General features: G+C 45.5%; 2 protein-coding genes across 2 annotated transcripts in view; one reads left to right on the forward strand and one right to left on the reverse strand.

Moving 5' to 3' along the window:
- Window positions 1–24,000, reverse strand: part of MACROD2 (mono-ADP ribosylhydrolase 2) — a 1,708,848-nt gene that overhangs the window by 1,563,289 nt on the left and 121,559 nt on the right. The gene's annotated exons all lie outside the window — the stretch shown is intronic.
- On the forward strand, window positions 5,079–9,421 carry FLRT3 (fibronectin leucine rich transmembrane protein 3). The gene is made up of 2 exons (XM_060230805.1): window positions 5,079–5,159; window positions 7,123–9,421. Exon 2 carries the CDS (start codon window positions 7,175–7,177, stop codon window positions 9,122–9,124), a length of 1,950 nt encoding a protein of 649 aa, XP_060086788.1. The 5' UTR covers window positions 5,079–5,159; window positions 7,123–7,174; the 3' UTR covers window positions 9,125–9,421.

Raw genomic sequence — 24,000 nt, forward strand, 5'->3', positions numbered from 1 at the left:
GAGGTCAGTTCCCCTGGAGAAAAGGAGGGTGGATTCTGTGGCCTTGTCCTCCACTGTCCTCCCCAGACTCCATCCCCAAATCTCCAAGAGTTTCCCAATCTGGATCTGGCAAAGCCAGAAACTCTGGATTGTTTACAAGACTTCTATCCAGTTAAAAGTTCAGCCATCAGCATCTTCTCATCTAGAAGTTTGCCTTTTTTTTTCATTGAACAGTGGCATTACACCTTCACCATTCGCCAGGACGGTGTGTAATACGTGCCACCAAAAAAAAAAGTCACGTTTCGGATAAGACTTGCCAAGCCATGCTCATCGTGTGAAGTTGGAGAACTTTAATTTAAAACTTCAACTGTTTCCTCCAACGCTGACGATTAACAGAGCCAGCCTACTGAGGACAAAGTGTGAGCACGCCTGGATCCTGAACCGCGATGCAAATGCGAAACGTGCTTATTTCCATAATCCAAAGAAAATGTCCCTGAGAGAAGAAAAGGGGGGCAAAAGAGAGCTCTGGGGTCCACTCCTGAACAAAGCTTTGCATTCCTTTGCTCTCAGGAGGAAATTTTAAGCGGCTTCTGCTTCCCTAATGCTGAACAAAAGACGGGGGGGTGGGGCACCTTCCTGAAACACTACGCTCATGAAAATTGTAGCTACTAGACAAGGGTGGCTTAGGGAAGCATTCTGCTGTCACTATCAACTAACCCTGAGTAGTGCACTTAAGAAAAACAATGTTGTACACTTTGTTTCCCAGACAGCTGAGTCATGTTTAACCAAAATAACTTTGTAAAGGTTTTTAATAGCAACCGCAGGCCGGGGAAGCGGCTGGATTGTAGACTGGGCTTTTTCGAAAGCCAGGCAGATCCGCTCAAACAAATTTCAGCAGCGAGGGGGCTGGGCGAGCAGATCTTTCCTGTGGACCGGGAAATAAATCAAAAGCGGGTTGCGCAGCACCAAAATTGCTGACCAATCGTTTTCTAGTGCAGCCAAGGCAAATTAATTCTAGATGGCGTGCAGTTGACATTTATAGCCTGAGGAGATATATTTGAATCTGTAAAGGGCTCCTGCGGATGGCTGCTAGAGTGGGTCGACACATCTGAGCCCCTGCCACTGAATACAGAGAATCACCTGTGATTCTCTGGATTTTTTTTTTTTTAAACCAAGTATCCAATAAGAACATCACTGGATTATCCCACTTTTGATTCAGAGCTTGGGTTCCTAGCTGAGAGCCTCTGCTGATTCTGGTTTTTTCAATAATCTAAAAGCTTTTCAAAATATATCAGAGCAAAAAACAAAAAGCTTCCATTATACAGTTACAGAATTGTATTAATGCCTTTGACGTACCATAATACAGTGTTTACACAGGTTAAATGTTACCATTGATCAAGAATATTGAATGCTACGTGACTGCAACCCGGTCCCCAAATGTTTCCAAGCAGGATGCTGATGCATTGCAAAGGAGTACAGTGAGAGCTCCCGCGATTTATTGAGAAAACCCTTAATTAGCTGGGATTTCTGCTCTTCCATTTGCTTCGTGTTTTGTTCAAAATTTAATGTTCCCTTTCAAAACCGCAGGCCCGTGAAGCTCCCAATTGGACATTTTAAAAAAAAAACTGACACTGCTTCTCTGTAGCAGTGGGGGGATATTTCTCTTTTCCGTCCTTGCAAACTCAGCTACGATGCCCGGATGGCAGGGAAAGCTCAAGAAAGGATAAGGCCAAGATAGGCGGCAAGATCCCCTTCTGTGTGGATAGATCACAGCTTGCCTTCATTATGCAGCCGCATTGTTGTCAGCAGTGGCCCTGCCTATAAAAGGGAAGTGCAGGATATCAAACTAAATCAAAACTAAAGAAAACTGTTCTCATTTGTCAATGAAAGAAACCGGGGGGGGGGGGGGGGGGGCTCTAGAAAGTTTAATCCACATTTCTGAAACAGTCTTTAAAAGAGGCTTGGTTTTATCCTTTTGTTTTGATGTCGTTTTTTGAGAGAAGAAGAGATTTAAAAGAAAAAAAAACTTTGCCACTTTCATTTTAATCCAACATTAAGACAAATACAATGGAGCAATGAGAGGCGTTGAATAGTAAACGGTACCAAAGGGAGATTTTAAACATATGGAAAGTTGGGGAGGGGGGGGGTGTTTCTGTCTCCAGAAAAAAGGTGCAGGGCCTTACTTGTTTGAGACTAGACACGCTGATATTCTGTATGTTCATTTTCAGCGTTTGCATGCAGTTTTTCCTGCAACACGACTTTACAGGAAATCCCTGCTCTTTAGTTAATGACTTTAAGTGACTTTATTTCCCATTCCTATACAATTCTTGCATCTTCTTCTAACCTTCCTTCACTATTCTGTGTTGCTACTGTTACTTCAAGCTACTTTTCCATTGCCCAAACTTAACATGGATGTAAACTAATATATCTCGCCCCGTGCAAGTTCCCAACAGTGGATTATAAAGTTTTAAAATGGATTATAAACATACAGAACCTCATGGTTTCTCCGGTTGAGAGCAATGTTCCCTCTAAGCGGAGTTAGTGTGAGCTAGCTCACAGTTTTTTAGCCTCTGGCAGATATTTTTGTCTTAGCTCAGGAAGGATAGCCCCAGAGCAAACTAATTTATGCAGCAGCTCACAAAGTAGAATTTTTGCTCACAAGACTCCACAGCTTAATTGGGAGAGAGCTGGGCAGGGGCGGAATTAAAGAGTTTGCCAATTAAATGAGACGACTAGCTACTAGCTATTTGCCAGGCTGAAGGTTTATTTATTCCACCTCAAGTGATAATACTTTATCAGTGCTTCTTTTTTTAAAATCCGTACCGTATGTTCATACATATGACTTACAATTAATATCTCCCACATATGTATTTTCAAATGCCAGAACTGTGAGTAAACTTTCATCTAGAATTAACACCCTTATGTTTAACAAACTTTCCTGATCTAAATAATCAGATTAATTCTACACAAATAGTATTTTAGAATTATATTTTAGCAAGATTCTTATGGCCAACCACAGAAAAGCCATCGTTTTCATGGGACCGGTTGTAATAAGGAAACGAAAGGAAAATGTAAATACTTGCATCAGACTTGGGAACAATATAAACCAAGCAGTGATATGCTGCAGCCACCAGGAATCTATCTACATTGTTTGCTTTCTCAGAAGCAGAAATTCATGGCTAATTGGAGCCTATCCAATGTGGAAAGAGAAACAAATTTCAAGGTATACAGCAATCCTAAACATGTTTACTCAGGCATAAATGGCACTGTATTCAACAGGGTTTATTCCCTAATAAGGTTGCTTACAGCTGCACTCTACAGCATAGTTTCAGCATTTAGATTTTCAGTTGAATGAACTGTATATTTGGGGTAAGGATATAATAACAGTCTCAGTGACTTTTCACAGCATGGTTATGGCTGGTGTACAAAACAGCCTAGTCAACCTGAGCTTTCAAAAAAAAAAATCAGAGTCACCTGAATGGCCAAATTAAACGCACCCCGTGCATGAAATTTCACAAAACATTATGATGTTGGAATCTGGGCTGCTTGATAGCACTGCTCCCAAAACAGTCCTTCACTTGTCAAGATACAGCAAATGCAATATAGGTTCACTTTCCAAGCAAATGGCTCATTCTGAAGTACACATGTCTATAATTATATCTGTCTGTTCCTTGTTTTGGCACATGCCAAAGAGGCAAGCTTTCGGAGGCATTTTCAACAGCAATAATTGACAGAATTTGGAGCACTGGGTTGTTTGCCGGAGACAAATAAGTATCTTAAAGTGCTGGTCTTGTTTCTTGAAAACAGAAAACCAGAAACTTCTCCCATGAAGCAGGGCTCCAGCTTGTCGTCCAGAGAGTCACGTGTCACATTTAAAAAACAGTGTTGGTTACTGGTCTGTTGATCAAAGCTGCCTTCCATTATTGTTTTGCTCAGCTCAAAAGCTGAACTTGAGAAAGCAATACACTACAGCTTTACAGCTTCGCTCAATTAACTTTCTCACGGTAACTCCCAGCGTTTAAAAAATGTTGAGGAAGATACATATTAAACCAGGAGTGGCCAAACTTGCTTAACGTTAGAGCCACATAGAATAAGCATCGGATGTTTGAGAGCCATGAAAGAAGGAAAATGGATAGATGGATGGATGGCTGATGGGGGAGAGAGAGGTGGAAAGAATGCAATTTTAACTTTAAATGCATTCTCCAAGCTGCTGGCTGGCTTGGGTTGGAGAAGTGATTTAAAGAGAGAAATGACTTCTCCAAGCTGGCCAACGGGGCAGTGGACGCTTCAAGAGCCACACAATATGTGTGAAAGAGCCACATGTGGCTCCTGAGCCACAGTTTGGCCACCCCTGTATTAGACAGCTAGTTACTTCTTTTCAATAACGATTAATTAATATTTGCTTGATTTCACAGGAAACTGGCTGAGTGAAATTCCAGAAAGGAAACTCCCCACCGGTATTAGCATGTTTGTCCCTTCAAAAAGGAAATTCTCCGAATTCAATAAAAACTCTCTACAATAAGTGAGCCCTGGAAGCCTGCAGACAGAATGAGGAAACGTTCTGAGCCAGAAACCCTGATCGAGTGCTAAATGAACAGGGCAGCTCAGCAGGCATGGATTTACCAAGGCACGCCTATAGTTCAAAACTTCTACTTGGAGGATTTGGGGCAGAACAAAATTCTAGTCCCTCCGTCTTCTGAAGAAGCCGTCATCATTCCAAGCCTTAGCATCATGAATGGCTTTGAAAACGTGGGGCTGAGTTTACTGTCTCTAACCATGATGCTATGTAGGAGAGCTTGTAAGAATTACAAAGAAGGCAATTTTTGTTAAGGGTATTAAACCAAAACAAAAGGATCTCTTCACACAGAGACTTCAACAGCGGAAGAGGAACTACCTCCCCTCTTCTTCAAAGTCCCAGTCCTCCAAGAATCTAAAGCTTTTCATCCTCAACAACCTGATGTACTGCGAAAAAAACTTTATGGGAATGTTAATTGACTATAGTGGGGCCTACACAGGGAAGCTGTTCTCCCACAAGGATCACTTGGGCTTCTACCGTGAAGGAAGTACAGCTGTGTGAATTCAACTAGGAACTTCCCTCGAGTCAACAGGTTTTCGGAAAAAAAGTGAATTCCCACTGGATCTTAGCAAGCACAATAGGTTCTCTCGCATCTTTAAGTAAGGTAAGACCAATAAGATACTTCATTTGTTAAGTCATGAAAGAAAACTGTAAAAATTGTGTAGATAACTGGGGAAATCAAGTAAACAAAGTTTTAAGAGATTTGTGAAGTATTAGATAACCATTAGTAATCTCAACCTGTATTTTAGCTACACTACAAAAGACCTTTCCAGTGTACAACCACATTGCACAACCAGCAAAATTTCTAATAGTTTTCTTCCAACGCAATCCTAAAAAGAGTTGCGCTTTTGTAGGTGACTAATTCCATGGGTTTAGCACACAGCCCTATTTAAGACTTCACTATTTTAGTGCCACTGAATGGATAGAAGACCATTTAATATTTATAAATAGCATAATATAAATACTATTATTATTTGTTCTTTATATTAAATGATGCCTTAACATAATATGTTGTAATCCTACAACTAATTCTTTCCGGCCTTGCAGCACGAAGTCAAAAGACTGCAGGACTGAGGTTTAGGCTTTCCATCTACCTGTTCTTCTGTATTGCCACACCCCTATATCGGAAAATTTGACAAATTCCGTGCTATTTCACTGAAGCAGCACTGTTAATTTTTCATGTGTCGGTTTATGAAATCTGTACATAAGGTCAAAGAAGAGCACTTCTGCATTTAAAAAAGTCAGCCAGGCTTCCTTAATTACAACTCCAGCCAAGTGAACAGCTTGGAAGTGCTGCACACATTTCATCACCTCTCATTATTAGATACTAAAAGAGAACTAATTACTCACCCAACAGTCACACTTTGCGAGAGTCAATCCTTCCTGCCCATTAACTCACCAACAACCCCGGCAAGTCTTAAGCGAGGAGGGTTTGGAAACTACTTAACTATGAGCTTCGTTATTGCAATGTAGGCATGTTCATAGAATAGGCTGAAGCGGCAAATTTTTAATCCCGTTAGCCCACGTGGTGTAAGTTCCAAATCATGTTGCCAGCCTCCAGGTGTGGCCTGGAGATCTCCCAGAATTACAACTGACCTTCAAACTACAGACCCCTCCGTTCCCCTGGAGAAAATGGCTGCCTTGGAGGGTAAGACCCCGTGACATTACACCCCTCTGAGGTCCTCTCTTTGCACAAACCCTCCCCTGTCCAGGTTCTACCTCCGAATCCCCAGGAATTTCCCAACCCAGAGTTGGTAACCCTAGTTCCAGAGAATGATTCTAGTCCAAAGAGCTGTGTCAGCAAACTCGTCACATGGAATAGGCTTCTGAAGCTCTTCCTCGTGGAAACTGCTGTCAGGTTAGCACACACTGCCAATCAAAGTTGGGTGAAAACGTAATGTAAATACAAAGGGGGAAACAGGAAAAAAACATAACATAAGAGGAGCCACGTTGGATCAGGCCAATGGCCCATCCAGTCCAACACTCTGTGTCACACAGGGGCCAAAAAAACCAAGGGCCATCAGGAGGTCCATCAGTGGGGCTCTGTTGCCCCTCCCAAACACCAAGAATACAGAGCTTCACTGCCCCAAACATTATGGTGCATGCTTAGACATGCCTGAAAGACTTATTTGGATTCTGCCTTATATCAAATCAGACCCACTGGTCCATCAGGGTCAGTATTGTCTACACAGACTTGGCAACGGCTCTCCAGTGTTTTCAGGGCAGAGGTCTTTCCCATCCCCTGCTGTTTGATCCTTCTAACTAGAGATCTCAGGGATCAAACCTGGTACTTTCTGCATGCCAAGCAGATGCTTCCCCACTGATCTGCAGCCCCTTTTACAAGGTGAATTGATTGATAGTAGGCCAAACGAGAAAGCTGTAAACCAACTAAGACACAAACATTTCTTTCTCAAATAAACATTACCACCTGGAATCACATTTGCTTGGACATAGAGTGTATACATGGACAGAAACCTGTCTGACTAAATCCTTGGCAGCGAAGGAATGCATACTTACTGCTCTCATTTGGTACTTTCTAGTATTGACCTGGTTCATTTCTTTTCTAGGTTGCTGAAAACCACCCTCTGACCTGTGGACAGACCTCACTGCAACCTGACCATGATCAACGTAACTTGGAACTTCATCCTAATTTGGACCAAGATAGGGCTGCTGCTCAAAATGGCACCTCAGTCCGTCAGTGCCAAGTCATGCCCTTCAGTCTGCCGCTGCGACGCGGGTTTCATTTACTGCAACGACCGGGACTTGACATCGATTCCCGCTGGGATTCCAGAGGATGCTACAACCCTTTACCTTCAGAACAATCAAATTAACAATGCTGGGATTCCTTCCGATTTGAAAACCTTGATCAAAGTGGAAAGGATTTATTTATACCACAACAGTTTGGATGAATTCCCTACCAACCTCCCAAAGTACATCAAAGAACTGCATTTACAGGAAAATAACATCAGGACAATTACTTATGATTCGCTTTCGCAGATTCCATATCTAGAAGAACTGCATTTGGATGATAATTCTGTTTCTGCAGTCAGCATCGAGGACGGAGCCTTCCAGGATAATATCTATCTGAGGCTTCTTTTCCTCTCTCGAAATCACCTCAGCACTATTCCCTGGGGCTTGCCTAAAACAATAGAAGAGCTGCGCTTGGATGATAATCGTATTTCCACGATTTCGGAGCTGTCCCTTCAAGACCTTACAAATCTAAAACGCCTCGTTTTAGATGGGAATCTCTTAAACAATCATGGACTAGGAGAGAAGGTGTTTATGAACCTTGTCAATCTAACGGAACTCTCGTTGGTCCGGAACACCCTTGTAGCAGCCCCGACCAATCTGCCAGGCACAAATCTGAAAAAGCTTTATCTGCAAGAAAACCACATCAATCACGTACCACCCAATGCGTTTGCATACCTGCGGCAACTGTATCGACTCGATATGTCCAACAACAATCTAAGTAATTTACCTCCGGGTGTCTTTGATGACCTGGACAATATAACCCAGTTATTTCTTCGCAACAACCCTTGGCACTGTGGGTGCAAAATGAAATGGGTCCGTGACTGGTTGCAGACGCTGCCTGTCAGGGTCAACGTACGAGGACTGATGTGCCAAGCGCCCGAAAAAGTACGTGGGATGGCGATCAAGGACCTCAGCCCAGAGCTGTTTGACTGCAAAGATGAGGATATTGTAAGCACTATTCAAATAACTGCTTCAATACCAAACACTTTATACCCCATACAAGGACACTGGCCAGTTTCTGTGACCAAACCACCTGAAATAAAGAATCCTAACATACACAGAAGCTATAGAACAACGGTTACCCCAGTACAGGAAACGATTACCATTGTGGTAAAGTCTGTCAGTACAGAAACTATACACATTTCTTGGAGAGTTGCACTACCCATGACTGCTTTGAGACTCAGTTGGCTCAAAATGGGTCACAGCCCTGTCTTTGGATCTATAACTGAAACGATAGTTACAGGAGACCGGAGCGACTATCTGCTTACAGCCCTTGAGCCTGATTCGCCGTACCGTGTATGCCTGGTTCCCATGGAAACCAGCAACATCTACCTGTCTGATGAAACGCCCGTTTGCATAGAGACCGAAACTGCGCCCCTTAAAATGTACAACCCTACAACCACCCTAAACCACGAACAAGAAAAAGAACCGTACAAAAATTCTAATTTGCCCTTAGCGGCCATCATAGGCGGTGCAGTGGCCCTGGTAGCAATTGCGCTGCTTGCTTTGGTCTGTTGGTACGTCCATCGGAACGGGTCCTTGTTCTCAAGAAACTGTGCGTACAGCAAAGGCCGGAGGAGAAAAGACGACTATGCTGAAGCCGGGACTAAGAAGGACAATTCCATCTTAGAAATCAGGGAGACCTCTTTTCAGATGATCTCTTTGAACAATGAACAAGTATCCAAGGAGGAGTTTGTAATACATACTATATTCCCACCCAATGGAATGAATATATATAAAAACAACCACAGTGAAAGTAGCAGTAACAGAAGCTACAGAGATAGTGGCATACCGGATTCGGATCACTCGCATTCATGATACTAAAGGAAAGGATTAAGACTTCTGAATGGTTTTTCTTACGAAGAAAGGCAACTTTGAAAGGTTGCCGTTCTACTGCGGAACACTGGATTAAAAGACTGAATAAGCAATGTATTGTACATTTGCCATATAATTTATATTTAAGAACTTTTTATTAAAAGTTTCAAATTTCAGGTTACTGCTGCGATTAATGTAGCAAGGATGCCTGGAAAACAATTCTATATTTTAGTATTTTTTAGTAATTTGTACTGTATTTTCCTTGCTAATATTGAAATTACAGACCATTTAACTTTTGTGTTCTACTGAGTAAGATGACTTGTTGACTGTGAAAGTGAATTCTCTTGCTGTGTTGAACAATCAGGACTTTGCATACATTTGAGATCCTTGTAAGTATAAGCACAGCCCAGTCTTACTTTGGGATTTGTGAAAGGTTAAAACCTGGCAAATTGAGGATATTCAGAAGTGGCTGCAAAATGGATCAAAAATAGAACTCTGGGTATTACTTTAAAATCTATAAGCAGGACTAAAATGTAATAATCCAGGGGTGCAAAGTAATGGGCAATGTCAAAATTTAGCTATAAACACGGTTATAAGTAAAATCGATTATATGTTGGAGATTTCAGCAGATGGGAGAAATCTAAATGATAATATAGAAGCACACACCATCGCCCCAGATGAAAATTGGAGGCTTATTCTTTGATATTTAAATGATTACTTCCGTTCATGAAACACAGTTACAGGATCTAAGATTTCCTTCAATCCAAAGACTTCCCAACTGCTCTAGAGAAGAATTTGCATCACTGGCAAAGACACCAACTCTATAGTCTTTCCATGCTGCTACAGCAAATATTACATATATTAGATGTATTTCAACCACAGTAGAGGTTATTGCCCATTACTCTTCCAGTTTTTTGGAATTCCTTAATAAAACAGAAGGGGGGGGGGAGGACTTGATTTGGCTTTCTGTGACCAAGTTAATGTTTAATACTCAAGACACTTTGTTGCCATAACTATTTTCCCCAAATGAAAACCAAAGTGCACACGTGTGCCCTTTGGTCAGTCTTGTATGTGCCTTGATCCAAAGTTATACGTGTTCCACATTTAACTGGGAACAAACTTTTCACACACATACACTTAATTATGGAAAGATATTGGTCTTAATGCTCAATAAAATATAAAACTTAAGTACAGGAAACTAAGTGCTCTTATTCTCAAGTTGTTTTCTTACGTAATCTGAAGTGTGTTCAAATTCTCTGTTTTGTACGGAGCCCGTCCCAGAACAAGTGTGACAAAGCACAAGCAACAACTGCTTTGTTACTGAATAGAATACTATAATATTTAACAGCTATTTTTCTTCTACAGTTGTATTTCAGAACAGAATGGAGGCAGGTGAAATAGTTAAGTATCTGTACATAAGTGAGAATCTAATTTCCCCCCAAGAATTTTTACATCGGTAAAGAGACAGTTCGCTACACATGCGGGGAAGGTTGATCTAGCACAGGGGGCTGCAACCCTTTTTGCACCTGTGGGCGCATTTGGAATTCTGGCGCAGCATGCTGAGCACTGCAACAAAATGGTCGCTACAGGAGGCGGAGCCAGCCATAAAAAGGATTGCTACAGCTTAACTTCAGAAGCACAGAACAGATCCTTGCACTGTGGTAGCAAGCTGCTACCAAAACAACATTTTTAAAAATCTGCACAACCAATCAAATCTCCAGTGGCCAGCCAGGAGGCTTCCTGCCCACTCCCTTTTTATTTTTTACAAACTCAGGGGAAGAACAAGTGACAAACAATAAACCAGATAAACTAACGGGGCATCATAAACCAGCGAAAAACACTTAACAACAGAGAGGGAGGACAAGTATAATTCTAAAAAAGGCTACAAAATACAGACAGACTTTTCTTTAACCACAGTTTGCATGAAAACAAGATCAGGTCATATTATTGCTCAATCACTATAAAAGAATGGAATACCAGATTCTTTATTATTTGACACAAAATCTAAAAAGGTAGACAGGATTTTTAAAATGAGGAATTAAATAAAGGGTTTTCAGTACTGAGTAATTGGTCTGATTTTTATTATTATTATTATTATTATTATTTTGCATCAAAGAAATCCCAAAGTTTATCAGGCCTATAGATGAACTGAAGAAAGATCCTTATCTTTCCGTGAGGCTGCTATTAAGGACTTTGCAGCTGCTTAAAAAAAATAAAAAGTTTAAGTCCTTATGTTTGGAATGCTTTTATCATCCCAGAGGTTTAACACCATCACATTGGGATGGTTAGGCACTTTGTGGTTTAACACCATCACATTGGGATGGTTAGATCACAGAGAGCCAGTTTGGTGTAGTGGTTAAGTGTGTGGACTCTTATCTGGGAGAACCAGGTTTGATTCCCCACTCCTCCACTTGCACCTGCTGGAATGGCCTTGGGTCAGCCATAGCTCTGGCAGAGGTTGTCCTTGAAAGGGCAGCTGCTGTGAGAGTCCTCTCAGCCCCACCCACCTCACAGGGTGACTGTTGTGGGGGAGGGAGATAAAGGAGATTGTGAGCCACTCTGAGACTCTTGAGTGGAGGGCGGAATATAAATCCAATGTCTTCTTTGCCTTCTGTCTTCTTGTAACCTGTTATATGTGCTCTATCTGAACCAAGATTTCCCCCCCACCCACCCCCAAAGGATTTGGTCTTGCAGCACTCCCACCAGCAATGAAAACAGGTCTCTCTTTCACCACATTGTTTCCAACAAAATGGTTGGATTGAGCTGTTGAAGTGGTTTGCTTTAGAAGAGGTCCAGTACCATTCAGTACCAGGAGGCGGCTGAGAGGTGATACGATCACCATCTTCAAGTACTTGAAGGGCTGTTATCTAGAGGATGGGGTGGAAATGTTTTCTGTGGCTCCAGAAGGTACGACCAGAACCAACGGGTTGAAATTAAATCAAAAGAGTTTCCAGCTCAACATCAGGAAGAACTTCCTGACCGTTAGAGAGATTCCTCAGTGGAACAGGCTTTCTCGGGAGGTGGTGGGCTCTCTTTCCTTGGAGGTTTTTGAACAGAGGCTAGATGGCCATCTGACAGCGATGAAGATCCTGTGAATTTGGGATAGGTATTTGTGGGTTTCCTGCATTGTGCAGGGGTTTGGATTAGATGACCCTAGAGGTCCCTTCCAACTCTATGATTCTATTCATCTCATTAATTTAAAAGAGAAGTTTAATATTCTGAGATTTTGTTACCAAGGCTTTAGATTTTCATACAGCCTCCCACAAATTCAGATACGACTAGTAGAACACCCTCTTGCCATTTCAATTGGCAATATGGGAGTGGTGATTCCTTATCGATTTGGAGGTTAGGCCTTTGCAAATACAAAGGAGAGAGCCAGTTTGGTGTAGTGGTTAAGCATGCGGACTCTAATCTGGGAGAACTGTGTTAATTCCCCACTCCTCCAGCTGCATATGCCGGTATGAGCTTGGGTGAGTCATAAATGCTCAGAGCTGTTCCACTCAAGAGCAGTTTCCATCAGAGCTCTCTCAGCCCTACCTACCTCACAGGGTGGGGAGAAGGGAAAGGAGACTAAGCTGCTCTGAGACTCCTGAGTAAAGAGCATGGTATAATTCCAATTTCTTCTACAATGGTTGCTTTTAATAAGTCGTTTGAAAGGTGTGAGCTCTCTGGCTGTATTTTCCTTTTGGTGCTGAATGTCAAGATATTGGGACCATGGAAGTTTAAATGTGAAATCTTCCTCTAATTGTACCTTATTCTGCCCACTTTCTTAAAACACTTGGGTCCCAGGAAACATGCCAAGGAGTGCCTTGGCACCCACAGGCATGACATTGGAGGAGCACCTGATCTAGCAGATCCCTTACGAAACTAGCTGGAGTCACAGAAGCTACAGCAGCAGTGGTTTGGAAATGCATGTTTTAGGGCATGACAGGGCTGAATTTTCAGAGGATCAGTCCCATCCACACAGACTGGGTAGTCTAGTAGTTTAGTGCTACAAAATATAGGGCAGGGGTGTCAAATATGTGGCCTGGGAGCCAAATCAGGCCCCCGGAGGGCTCCTATCAGACCCCCCCAAGCAACTGGCTGTCATATGCTTCCTTCTCCCGTCTTGCTTTCTTCTGCATCACAGCTTCCTTTTGCCAGGCTTGCTCATTCGCACAGGAGCTACAGAGCAAAACCTCTGTTTTCTCCATTGGCTGAGGCTCCTCCCTTGGGAAGGAAGGAGGGAGAGCTTGCTTTGCCAGGCTCTCTCAATCACAGAGCTGAGCCAAGCCTCTCTTCCTTCTGTTGTCTGAGGCTCATCCCCCTCCTGTTCCTCTGGGCAAGGAAGGAAAGAGCCCATGGGAGAAATACAAAGAAAGCACCTTTAAGACCAGCAAGTGCTAATGTTTTAAGCATGTTTTAAAGGGTTTTTTAAAAAAAAATCTTTAATTGCGTTTGTTTGTGTCCTTTATAAAGTTTATATCTCTGCTACCTAATCTTCAACGGGTACACACATAGCCCAGCCCAACAAGGTCTCATTTATGTCAGATCCGGCCCTCATAACAAATGAGTTCGACACCCCTGTTTATAGGGGGTCCATCTGTTTTCATATACACGTGAGCTATGTTGCCTTTAAACCGTTATCTCAGTATGTGCGCCACTTGCCGTGGATGCTGATACAAAGGCATACTGCTGTGTTGCTCTTTTTCACTGATGCGTTCATAACAAACTTCGATGCGCCTCAGATTCCAGCATGGTTCTACAGCATGTCGCACAAGTCACCGCACGCTCCCAGCAAGCACTAAAAGAGCAGGCAGCCGAAAGGGTCTGTCAGCGTCTTTCAATATTCATTGCGGGACCGCCTTGCAAGCCGACACGGAGTCACAGCTAGAGGAAATGGCGGCTGCTGCAGCAACTGGCCACATACATAAGCATAAAGCCACGTCTCCACCCAGCTGCCCCCTCTTCAATATTCCTAAAAGAGCAGGGAAAAGAGAAAGAGCACGAGATACAGAATTCTAGAGTCAGGAAGGGCCATACAAGCCATCTAGTCCAACCCCCTGCTCAATGCAGGATCAGCCTACAGCAGGGGTGGCCAAACTGTGGCTCGGGAGCCACATGTGGCTCTTTCACGCAGCTTGTGTGGCTCTCAAAGGCCCCGCCGCCCCATCAGCCAGCTTGGAGAAGGCAGCTCTCTTTTTAAATCACTTCTCCAAGCAAGCCAGACTGTGTGGCTTGGAGAATGCATTTAAAGTTGCTTTCTTTCCACTTCTTTCTTCTTCCCCCCTCTCCCATCTACCTACCTTCCTCCCTCCCTCCCTTCTTCCCTGTCTTGCGGCTCTCAAACATCTGAAGTCTATTCTGTGTGGCTCTTATGTTAAGCAACTTTGGCCATGCCTGGCCTAGAGCATCCAGCCGCTGCTTAAAGACTGAAGAAGAAGAATTGCAGATTTATACCCCGCCCTTCTCTCTGAATCAGAGACTCAGAGCGGCTCACAATCTCCTATATCTTCTCCCCCCACAACAGACACCCTGTGAGGTAGGTGGGGCTGAGACGGCTCTCACAGCAGCTGCCCTTTCAAGGACAACTCTGCCAGAGCTATGGCTGACCCAAGACCATTCCAGCAGCTGTAAGTGGAGGAGTGGGGAATCAAACCCGGTTCTCCCAGATAAGTGTCCGCACACTTAACTACAGTGAGGGGGAGCTCACCACCTCCCTTAGTAGCTGATGCCACTGCTGAACAACTCTTGCTGTAAGAACGTTTACCCTTATATCCAGTTGAGACCTTCCCACCTTTAATTTAAACCCATTATTACAAGTCCTCTCCTCTGTTGCCAACAGGTTAAAGGGTCGGAACACTTCCCCTATGAAGAAAGGTTAAAATGCTTGGGGCTCTAGCTTGGAGAAACATCAAATGAGGGATGACATGACAGAGGTTTACAAGATTATGCACGGGATGGAGAAGGTTGAGAAAGAAGGACTTTTCTCCCTTTCTCACAATACGAGAACTCGTGGACATTCAATAAAATTGCTGAGCAGTCGGGTTAGAACGGATACAAGGAAGTCCTTCACCCAAAGGGTGATTAACACGTGGTATAAACTGCCACAGGAGGTGGTGGCGGCTACAAGCATAAACAGCTTCAAGAGGGGATTGAATAAACATGGAGCAGAGGTCCATCGGTGGCTATTAGCCACAGTGTATTATTGGAACTCTCTGTCTGGGGCAAGTGATGTTCCGTATTCTTGGTGCTTGGGAAGGGCAACAGTGGGAGGGCTTTTAGTGTCCTAGCCCCACTGATGGGCCTCCTGATGGCCCCTGGGTTTTTTGGCCACTGTGTGACACAGAGTGTCAGACTGGTTGGGCCATTGGCCTGATCCAACATGGCTTCTCTTATGTTCTAACAGGAACAGCTCCCTGCCCTTCTCTTAAGTGGCAGGCCTTCCAATATAGAGAGCACTCATATATTTTGATGTTTCATGTTTCCCTCAGGACTGACTGATCTGATCTTCTTGCAGTCCAAGGGACTCTCAAGATTCTTCTCCAGCACCACAGCTCAAAAGCATCTATTCTTCTGCGCTTGGCCTTCCTTATGGTCCAACTCTCACAGCTATACATTACTACTGGGAATACCATCACTTTGACTATATGCATAGTCCGCTACCTTAATAAACGAGCCAGTGTTGAGTGAGAACCAGTGAAGGGTAGTGATTATAGTGTCTGACAGGGATATCAGAGAGCCAAGGTCGAATCCCCAGTCTGCTTTGGCAGCGGTCCCCAACCTTTTTGGCAGCAGGGACTGGTTTTGTGGAAGACAATTTTTCTACGGACCAGGGTACGTGTATGTGTGTGTGATGGTTTTCGGATGGTATAATTGTGCACTTTATTTCTATTAGTTTGGTGTAGCGGTTAAGTGCGCGGACTCTTATCTGGGAGAACCGGGTTTGATTCCCCGCTCCTCCACTTACAGCTGCTGGAATGGCCTTGGGTCAGCCATAGCTCTGGCAGAGGTTGTCCTTGAAAGGGCAGCTTCTGGGGAGAGCTTTCTCAGCCCCACCCACCTCACAGGGTGTCTCTTGCAGGGGGAGGAAGGTAAAGGAGATTGTGAGCTGCTCTGAGACTGAAATTCGGAGTGAAGGGCAGGATATAAATCCAATGTTATCTTATTATTATTATTACTGCATTGTAATATATAATGAAATAATTATACAACTGAAGGCCTGGTTGCTAACAGGCCATGGACTGGTACTGGTCCACGGACCCGAGGTTAGGGACCCCTGTGCTATGAGAAGCTGTCTGGGTGATCTTGGGCCAGTCACACGCTCTCAGCCTGTTGTGAGGATAAAATGGAGGAGAAAAACAGGTTGCTTACCTGTAACTGATGATCTTCGAGTGGTCATCTGTGCAGTCACACACATGGGTCTTGCCGCAGGCAATGAATCCATTCCTCGGAGTTCCAATAGCTCGCCTATAGCGCTTTTGGCGCGCTCCCCTCCCGCCCTGGGGAGCAGGCAGCGACAGCGCATGCCTGGAGCGGGGGGGGGGAGCGCCCATTCCACTCAGTTTCTTCCAGCCGCCGCTGACATAAACACAGTACAGAGTTAGATAACCATCACAGGAAGCCAGCAGCGGGGAAGGCTGGGTGGGCGTGTGTGACTGCACAGATGACCACTCGAAGATCATCAGTTACAGGTAAGCAACCTGTTTATCTTCTTCGTGGTCTCTGTGCAGTCCCACACATGGGTGACTAGCCAGCTGAGTAACCTGGAGGAGGGTGCTGGTAAAAGAAGATAGTTAGTCACATAAGAAAACAGATCATAGTCGAAGACCTAGAAGCAGAAGCCAAAAACACTCACCATACTTCAGTGGAAGATGGATCGGAGGACTGCTTGGCCGAAGGAGGCGTCTCGTCTCGCACGAACGTCCAAAGCATAATGGGAGACGAACGTGGAAGGAGAGGACCACGATGCAGCCGCACAGATGTCCTCTAGAGAGACGCCCTGTAGAAAGGCCGAAGACGTCGAGACCGCTCTAGTAGAGTGGGCCTTAAGGCCTTCGGGAGGAGGCTGTTTAGCCAGTTCGTAACACAACCTGATGGCACTAACTACCCATTTAGAAAGTCTCTGGGTAGAGATTTTGTGTCCTTTGCGTGGTTTGCCGTAGGCCACAAACAGGTTAGGGTCCTTACGGAAAGGTTGTGTGCGATCCAGATAGAAGGCTAACGCCCTTCTGACGTCCAGTGAATGCAGCGATCGCTGTCCCTGGTCGGATGGGTTGGGGAAAAACGTTGGTAGCGAAGTGGAAGTAGATAGATGAAACTTGGAGACAACTTTAGGGAGGAATGTAGGATCTGGTCGTAAGACCACCTTGTCCCTATGAAAGATGGTGTAGGGAGGGTCAAATCGGAAGGCACATAAGTCACTTGCCCGCTTACCAGAGGTAAGGGCTATTAGCAATGCTGTCTTCCAGGAAAGAAGATTGAGCTGTATTGTCGCCATGGGTTCAAAGGGTGCCTTCATGAGACAGGAAAGAACAAGGGATAAACTCCACGTTGGGACGAACGGTTTAACAGGTGGATGCAGGTGCAGCATTCCCTTAAGGAAGGATTTAGATAAGGGGTGAGAGAAGACCGTCCTGCCATCGATAGTGTCATGGAATGCCGAGATGGCGGAGAGGTGTACTTTAAGTGAAGAGTAGCAGAGGCCTGATTTCTGCAGGGATAAGAGATAATCTAGGATCAGGTTTAGAGGTGTTACTTCAGGTGTTAGGTGATAGGGTGCAACGAAGGAACAAAAGCGCTTCCATTTGCGTTGGTACGAAAGTCTGGTGGAAGGCTTCCTTGCGTTGAGAAGGATATTGGTCACTTCTGTGGAGAAGCAGGCGAGTGTATTCTCCAAGCAGTGAGGGCCAGAACCCGAGGGTTGTGATGAAGTACCTGGCCGTTCGCCTGCGATAGGAGGTCTCCCACGACCGGGAGGCGTCGGTAAGTGTGTTGTGACATTTGCAGCAGTCTGGTGAACCATGGTTGCCGTGGCCACCACGGTGCGATAAGGATGCAGTCCGTGCCATCCCGTGCGACCTTTGTCAAAACTCGTGTCAGTAGGGGGGTTGGCGGAAAAATGTAGTGGAGGGGACCCCTCCAGAGATGTAGGAAGGCATCGTTGCCCTTCCTGCAGTAGAAGCGACGACATTTGGCATTGTCCCTGGAGGCAAAGACGTCCACCTTGGGAGTACCGAAGCAGGTGAAGATCCGACGAAGGTATGTCAGATTGATGGACCATTCGTGGTCGTCTATGCGTAGCCTGCTTAGTGAGTCGGCCAGCACATTCTCCACACCTGGGAGGTGGATGGCGGTCATGTGGATGTTGTGTTTGATACACCATTCCCAGAGCAGTATGGCTATGCGGCACAGTCGAAGAGATCTGGTGCCTCCCTGCTTGTTCACATAGAAGACTGTTGCCATATTGTCTGTGGAGATCTGGATATGGCGACCCCCGATGAGCGGGAGGAAGGATTGGAGAGCTCTGTGTACCGCAATTAGTTCTAAGCAGTTTATGTGGAGGGTCCTCTCCTGAGGAGTCCAGAGACCTCTGACAGTCTTGCCTTCTAAGTGGGCTCCCCATCCCCACATGGAGGCGTCTGTTGTCACGGTAGCCGTTGGAGTAGTTGGTAGGAACGGCATGCCCTCGAGGAGGTTCTCGAGGATGGTCCACCAGGTGAGAGAGGGAAGGACTCTCTCGGGGACGGTGAGCAGGGTGCTCTGAGGTTGCACATGAGGACGGTAGGCACGTACGAACCAGAGCTGAAGTGGTCTCATTCGTAGTCTGGCGAAGAGAACTGCTGTAGTAGCGGCCATCAGACCCAGAAGGCGTTGAATAGTTAGGGCCGATTGGATGGGATGTAGCTGGACCAGCCTGGCAAGGCTGATGATTGTCATAGCACGGTCTTCTGGGAGGAAGGCACGGTGTATAGAGGTGCGGAGATGGGCCCCTATGAAGTTGAGATGTTGAGTGGGGGTGAAGTGAGATTTGGTGACATTCACCCTCAGGCCTAGAGACGCCAGGAGGAGAAGGGCTGCGTGGAGATTGGCCTCGAGCTGATCTGGAGTTGGTGCAATGAGGAGCCAATCGTCTATGTAAGGGAAGACTGTGATGTTGCGGAGTCGAAGAGCAGCTGCCACCACCGCCATGCACTTTGTAAACACCCTGGGTGCTGTGGAAAGGCCGAATGGTAGGGAGACGTACTGAAAATGATGTTGGCCCATCGCAAAGCGGAGATATCTGCGATGCTGAGGTCGGATAGTCACATGGAAGTAAGCGTCCTGAAGATCTAGGGAAGCCATCCAGGAATTCTTTGGAATGAGGGGCAAGATGGACTGCAGCGAGATCATTCTGAATTTCCTGTACTCGATGAATTTGTTCAGCTTCCGAAGATCTAGAATAGGACGCTTGCCTCCATCCCTCTTGGGGACCAGGAAGTATCTTGAGTAGAACCCCGTTCCCCGATGTTGGGGGGGAACAGGTTCTATGGCTTTTTTCTGGAGCAAGTCCAGAATCTCCTGATGGAGGTGATGGGATGGGGGGGTAGCGACAAAGAAGTGGTGGCGAGGTAGCGAAGCGAACTCTATTGCGTACCCCAGGCGTACGATGGTGAGTACCCAGGAGTCGGTTGTAATTGAACTCCAAGTCTTGTAGAAAGGGGAGAGACGTGTGTGGTAAGGTGACTGTATGGGGAAGTCAAAGAGACTGCTTGGTAGGGGGGGACGATTTTTTAGACTGCTGAGAGCGCTGCCTTTGCTGGAAAGAAGGCTTTTGTTGCGCAGGTCTTCTCTTCCAATATTCGGCCTGCTTAGGAGAACGCTGGCGTCTTTGGAAAGATGGTTTCCAAGGTTGTTTGCGAGTGAAGGGTTGCGTAGGTGGTTGAGATACTCCCAGGCGCTTGGCCCTTTTACGACCATCGTCAACGGAAGACAAGACCTCATCAGTGGAAGCATGAAAGAGGCCCAGGCCGTCGAAGGGAAGATCCTCTATCTTCTGCTTGATGTCGGGTTGAAGATTTGTGGATCTTAGCCAAGCATGACGACGCAAGGCAACTGAGGAAGCGAAGACGCGGGAGGAACAGGAGACCGCATGGCGAATTGAATTAATCTGTTGTTTGGAGACCCTGGAGAGCTCAGAAACCAGGGCTGATGCTGTTCTCTGAGAGGAATCAGGAAGCGAAGGTATCAGTGGTGTGAATTGGTTCGCCAGATTAAAAGTATAAGCGGCGAAATAAGCTAGATAATTGTTAAGCTTCGAGTTGGTGGAAGCAAGTGTGAAGATTTTCCGTGCCAAGGTGTCTAATTTCCTCCCTTCACGATCTGGAGGCGTGGGATGTCTGGAGGGTTTGGTCTTCATGGCAGAATGAACAATAATAGAGTTCGGAGCCGGATGTGAGGCGAGGAACTTAGCGTCGGGGGCATGGACTCGATAGAGGGAGTCCAGCCTCTTTGAAGTGGGGGGTACGGAGGCAGGTTTGTCCCAAGTCTCCTGAAGACCCTCCAAGTGCACCGGTAACATCGGAAGCAAGGACCCGGGCGGAAAGTCCGACTGCACCAAGTCATGTACCATGTCCGACACTTTGGGGGAGTCCGCCTGGAGAGGTATTTTCAGTGCCTCCGCCATCGAAGTAATTAGGTTGAGGTACGCCTTGGATGCATCCGACGGAGAGAGCCGGAGCTGTTGTGCGGGGTCGGAAGGGATAGATGGAGAGTGGTCTTCCGAATCCGAAGAGGCTGGGGACTCCCTACCCGAGGAAGATCCCGCCGTGGAGGGAGAGGGTGGATGAACGATCGGTTCCGAGATGGGAGCTGCAGGCTCCGAGGTCTTGGGAGGAGACCGAAGTCGAGAATCCGGGGCCACGGATACAGTGGCAGAAGCGGTGCGGGGTTTGGCCACGTCTCGGTACCGAGGGTGCTCCCGTTGTTGACTCGAGGAGCCAGCCTCTTGCTCAGATGATAGAAGGCGGTTAAGGAGTCTGGGTGAGTACTCGAAATGGCTTCGAGGGTCACGAAGTCGAGAAGGGCGGTCGAAGTGGAGTTGAGGTGAGTTCTCGCGTCGGGTTGGGCGTGCGTAACGAGGCCGAGGCGAACCGCCATAACGGATCCGTGGAGTAGCGGGATCACGATGGTAGTAAGAGCCTGAGTCCTGATATCTGTGATGGACGTCCCAATCGGAGTGCGAACCGGAATGGTGACGAGACCGACCCTGTCGAGGTGAGGGCGATCTGGAGAGGGGAGAGTATTCATATCGCCGTCTGGAGTAGTAGTCTTGCTGTTCAAAGTAGACAGAGGAACCGGAGTCGTGGCGGCTGCGCGGAGAGCGTGATCGGATTCGAATCCGATGGGAGGAGACTTGAGTTGCCGATTCACGGTACAGCGGAGAGAGTGCAACGTCGTGGAAGGAGTCAGGACGCAAAGATGGGCGTAGATAGGTCTGTGTCGGGTCGGTGGTGCGGTCGGGTTCGAGGATCTCAGAAGGAACCACGCTATGTACTGAAGGTGATCGAGATCGAATCGGAATGTAAATCATATTTACAATGTGGTTTATGTTTATGCTGAGTACTGGTGCAAAAACGGCCAGAAATTGTCATTCTGCAACATGACATGGTGCTCAAAGTTACCCAAAACAGCACATCCCTTCCCTTGATGCGCACAGCACCCTCGTAAGGTTATTGCTGAAATCCGTAAAATTCAACTATGCAAATAGATTCATCTGTCAAAGCGTACAGGTAGGCTTTCAAGTCTTAAAGATGAGAGTATTACCTGAAAACGTGACGAATCTAATCACTCGCTTTTGCAGGGCTAAGTATTAAAATACGGCTGCGTCAAATACCAATTAATATACTTCTAAAAATATACTGTGCTGAAGTTTAATTAGTTAATGGTATGGGCATATAAATAATTCCGAACATTCATGCTCCTAACAATTCTTATTATACCAACGTATACCCTGTACCAGGAGTGACAGAGAATGTAAACTGGCGTTTATATGATACCATTTTGCAGTTTTTAAAAATGAAGTTATTTTTTAAAAAGCACATTTATCTGTCCTATTTAGATACATAAAGAAATAAGGAATCTTCAGCACTGCTTTTTGTCTTTGGCAATGTTATGTATTCAACTCTCTTCAACTGACAGGAAACGCAGGTTTGTTTTCCTACATATCATTATCCTGTAATGCTTTGTTACTTGAAGGCAGAAGTAGACAAGGAAAAGGCAGTTTCATATGGAGGAAAATTTATTTATTTAGTTAGTTCTTTTGTGAATTTATAGTCCGCCCTTTCCCAAGATGGGCTCAGGGCGGATTACGACACAATAAAACAGTTAAGGTGTGAACGGAAAGGGAATTAAACAGTTCACAAGGGGAAAAACCTGACAAGATTGGGCGCTCTATTTCATTTAGATATGCAAGTGGTTTAAATACTTGCTTCTGGGCCCATAGCTGTGACACGGGTAACCGACAATTCAAAAGCAGGGGGGGGAATTGCGGCCAACAACATAATGAAGCAAAAACAATCAATAAAGGTATATTAACAGGACAAGTTACTAGCCTCAGCATAGTGAGGTACAGTACCTCAGGAAGTCTTGCTTTTCACTCACAAAACGAATGCATTCTTTTAGCCTCTATATGTACAAATAAAACCATGTTTATTCCTCACAGACAAAAGAAAATGTTAAAATGATCTATGGACCACATTGATAAAGCGGCTTTCCTTTTCTTAAAAGTTACTGTGGGGGGGGGGGAAACCCCACTGTTTTGCTTTTCACGGTGTCTGTCCCTCCGATAAAGAGCCTGTCAATATATAAAAGACAAAAAACACCCCTCCAAACAACAGTAACATAAGCCTTCCATATTCTCCAAGACGTGGTTGAAAAGGCCCTGATATGCTATCAGTCTCTTTTCATTTTTTTTTTAACTTCACACCCCGCCCCCCCCCCCCCCCCCCCAGGAACGCTCACTGCCTTGGATATGTTCCTCACCCAGGACTTCTTTCAGTCAGTTGTCTCATGTACAATCTAACCTTGACAACCACCAAAATGGGAAACCCAATTCCACAGAAAGCATGTCTCACCTTGGGCTTCTATTTTAGCTTCATCTGTCCCCTGGTAAGATGAAATGGAGCCTTTCAGAGCATACTCCTGCCAGTGAGAATCTTTTCTCTTAAGTGCTTTTGAATACCACTATGCCACCTGATAACTGCTAAGCCATCAACCGCTTTAACCAGGGGTGGCCAAACTGGAGCTTGGGAACCACATGTGGCTCTTTCACACATATTGTGTGGCTCTCAAGGCCCCCACCACCCCATCGGCCAATTTGGAGAAGGCATTTCTCTCTTTAACTTACTTCTCTAAGCCAAGCCAGGCAGCCGTTTGGAAAATGCATTTAAAGTTAAAATTGCTTTCTTTTCACCTCTCCTTCCCTCCTCCTTCCCCTATCTTCCTTCCTTCCTCCCTGTCTTGCAGCTCTCAAACATCTGACGTTTATTCTACGTGGCTCTTATGGTGAGCAAGTTTGGCCACCCCTGTGCTATACAGTAGTCAACGCTGACAGACCTGTACGCAAGCTCCATCAGGGTCTTTTAAATTAATTTCCCCATAAGCCAATCCCTCCCCCCGGCAAACCCACCCCCCCTCATCTGGAAAGTCTTCTTGCAAACAGTTTTGTATAAAACAACAGAAGTCTTCATGAGAAAGAGCTGAGTCAGGCAAAGCACCAGTTTTTAGATCCGCATTGAAGCCGGCTTTATCACGCTGAAGCAGGGAGAAATACCCAATTTCACATTATAAGAATTTAGTTTTGTTGGAAATAGGGGGACTAGTTCTTTGTTGCCCAACAGCCAGCTGAGGGCCATGGCTAA

The sequence above is a fragment of the Heteronotia binoei genome, chromosome 1 (assembly GCF_032191835.1).
Source record: "Heteronotia binoei isolate CCM8104 ecotype False Entrance Well chromosome 1, APGP_CSIRO_Hbin_v1, whole genome shotgun sequence".
Lineage (NCBI taxonomy): Eukaryota > Metazoa > Chordata > Lepidosauria > Squamata > Gekkonidae > Heteronotia > Heteronotia binoei.

Coding starts and splice junctions, on each gene's coding strand:
- FLRT3 (XM_060230805.1), top strand. CDS start 7,175: ATGATCAACGTAACTTGGAACTTCATCCTAATTTGGACCAAGATAGGG.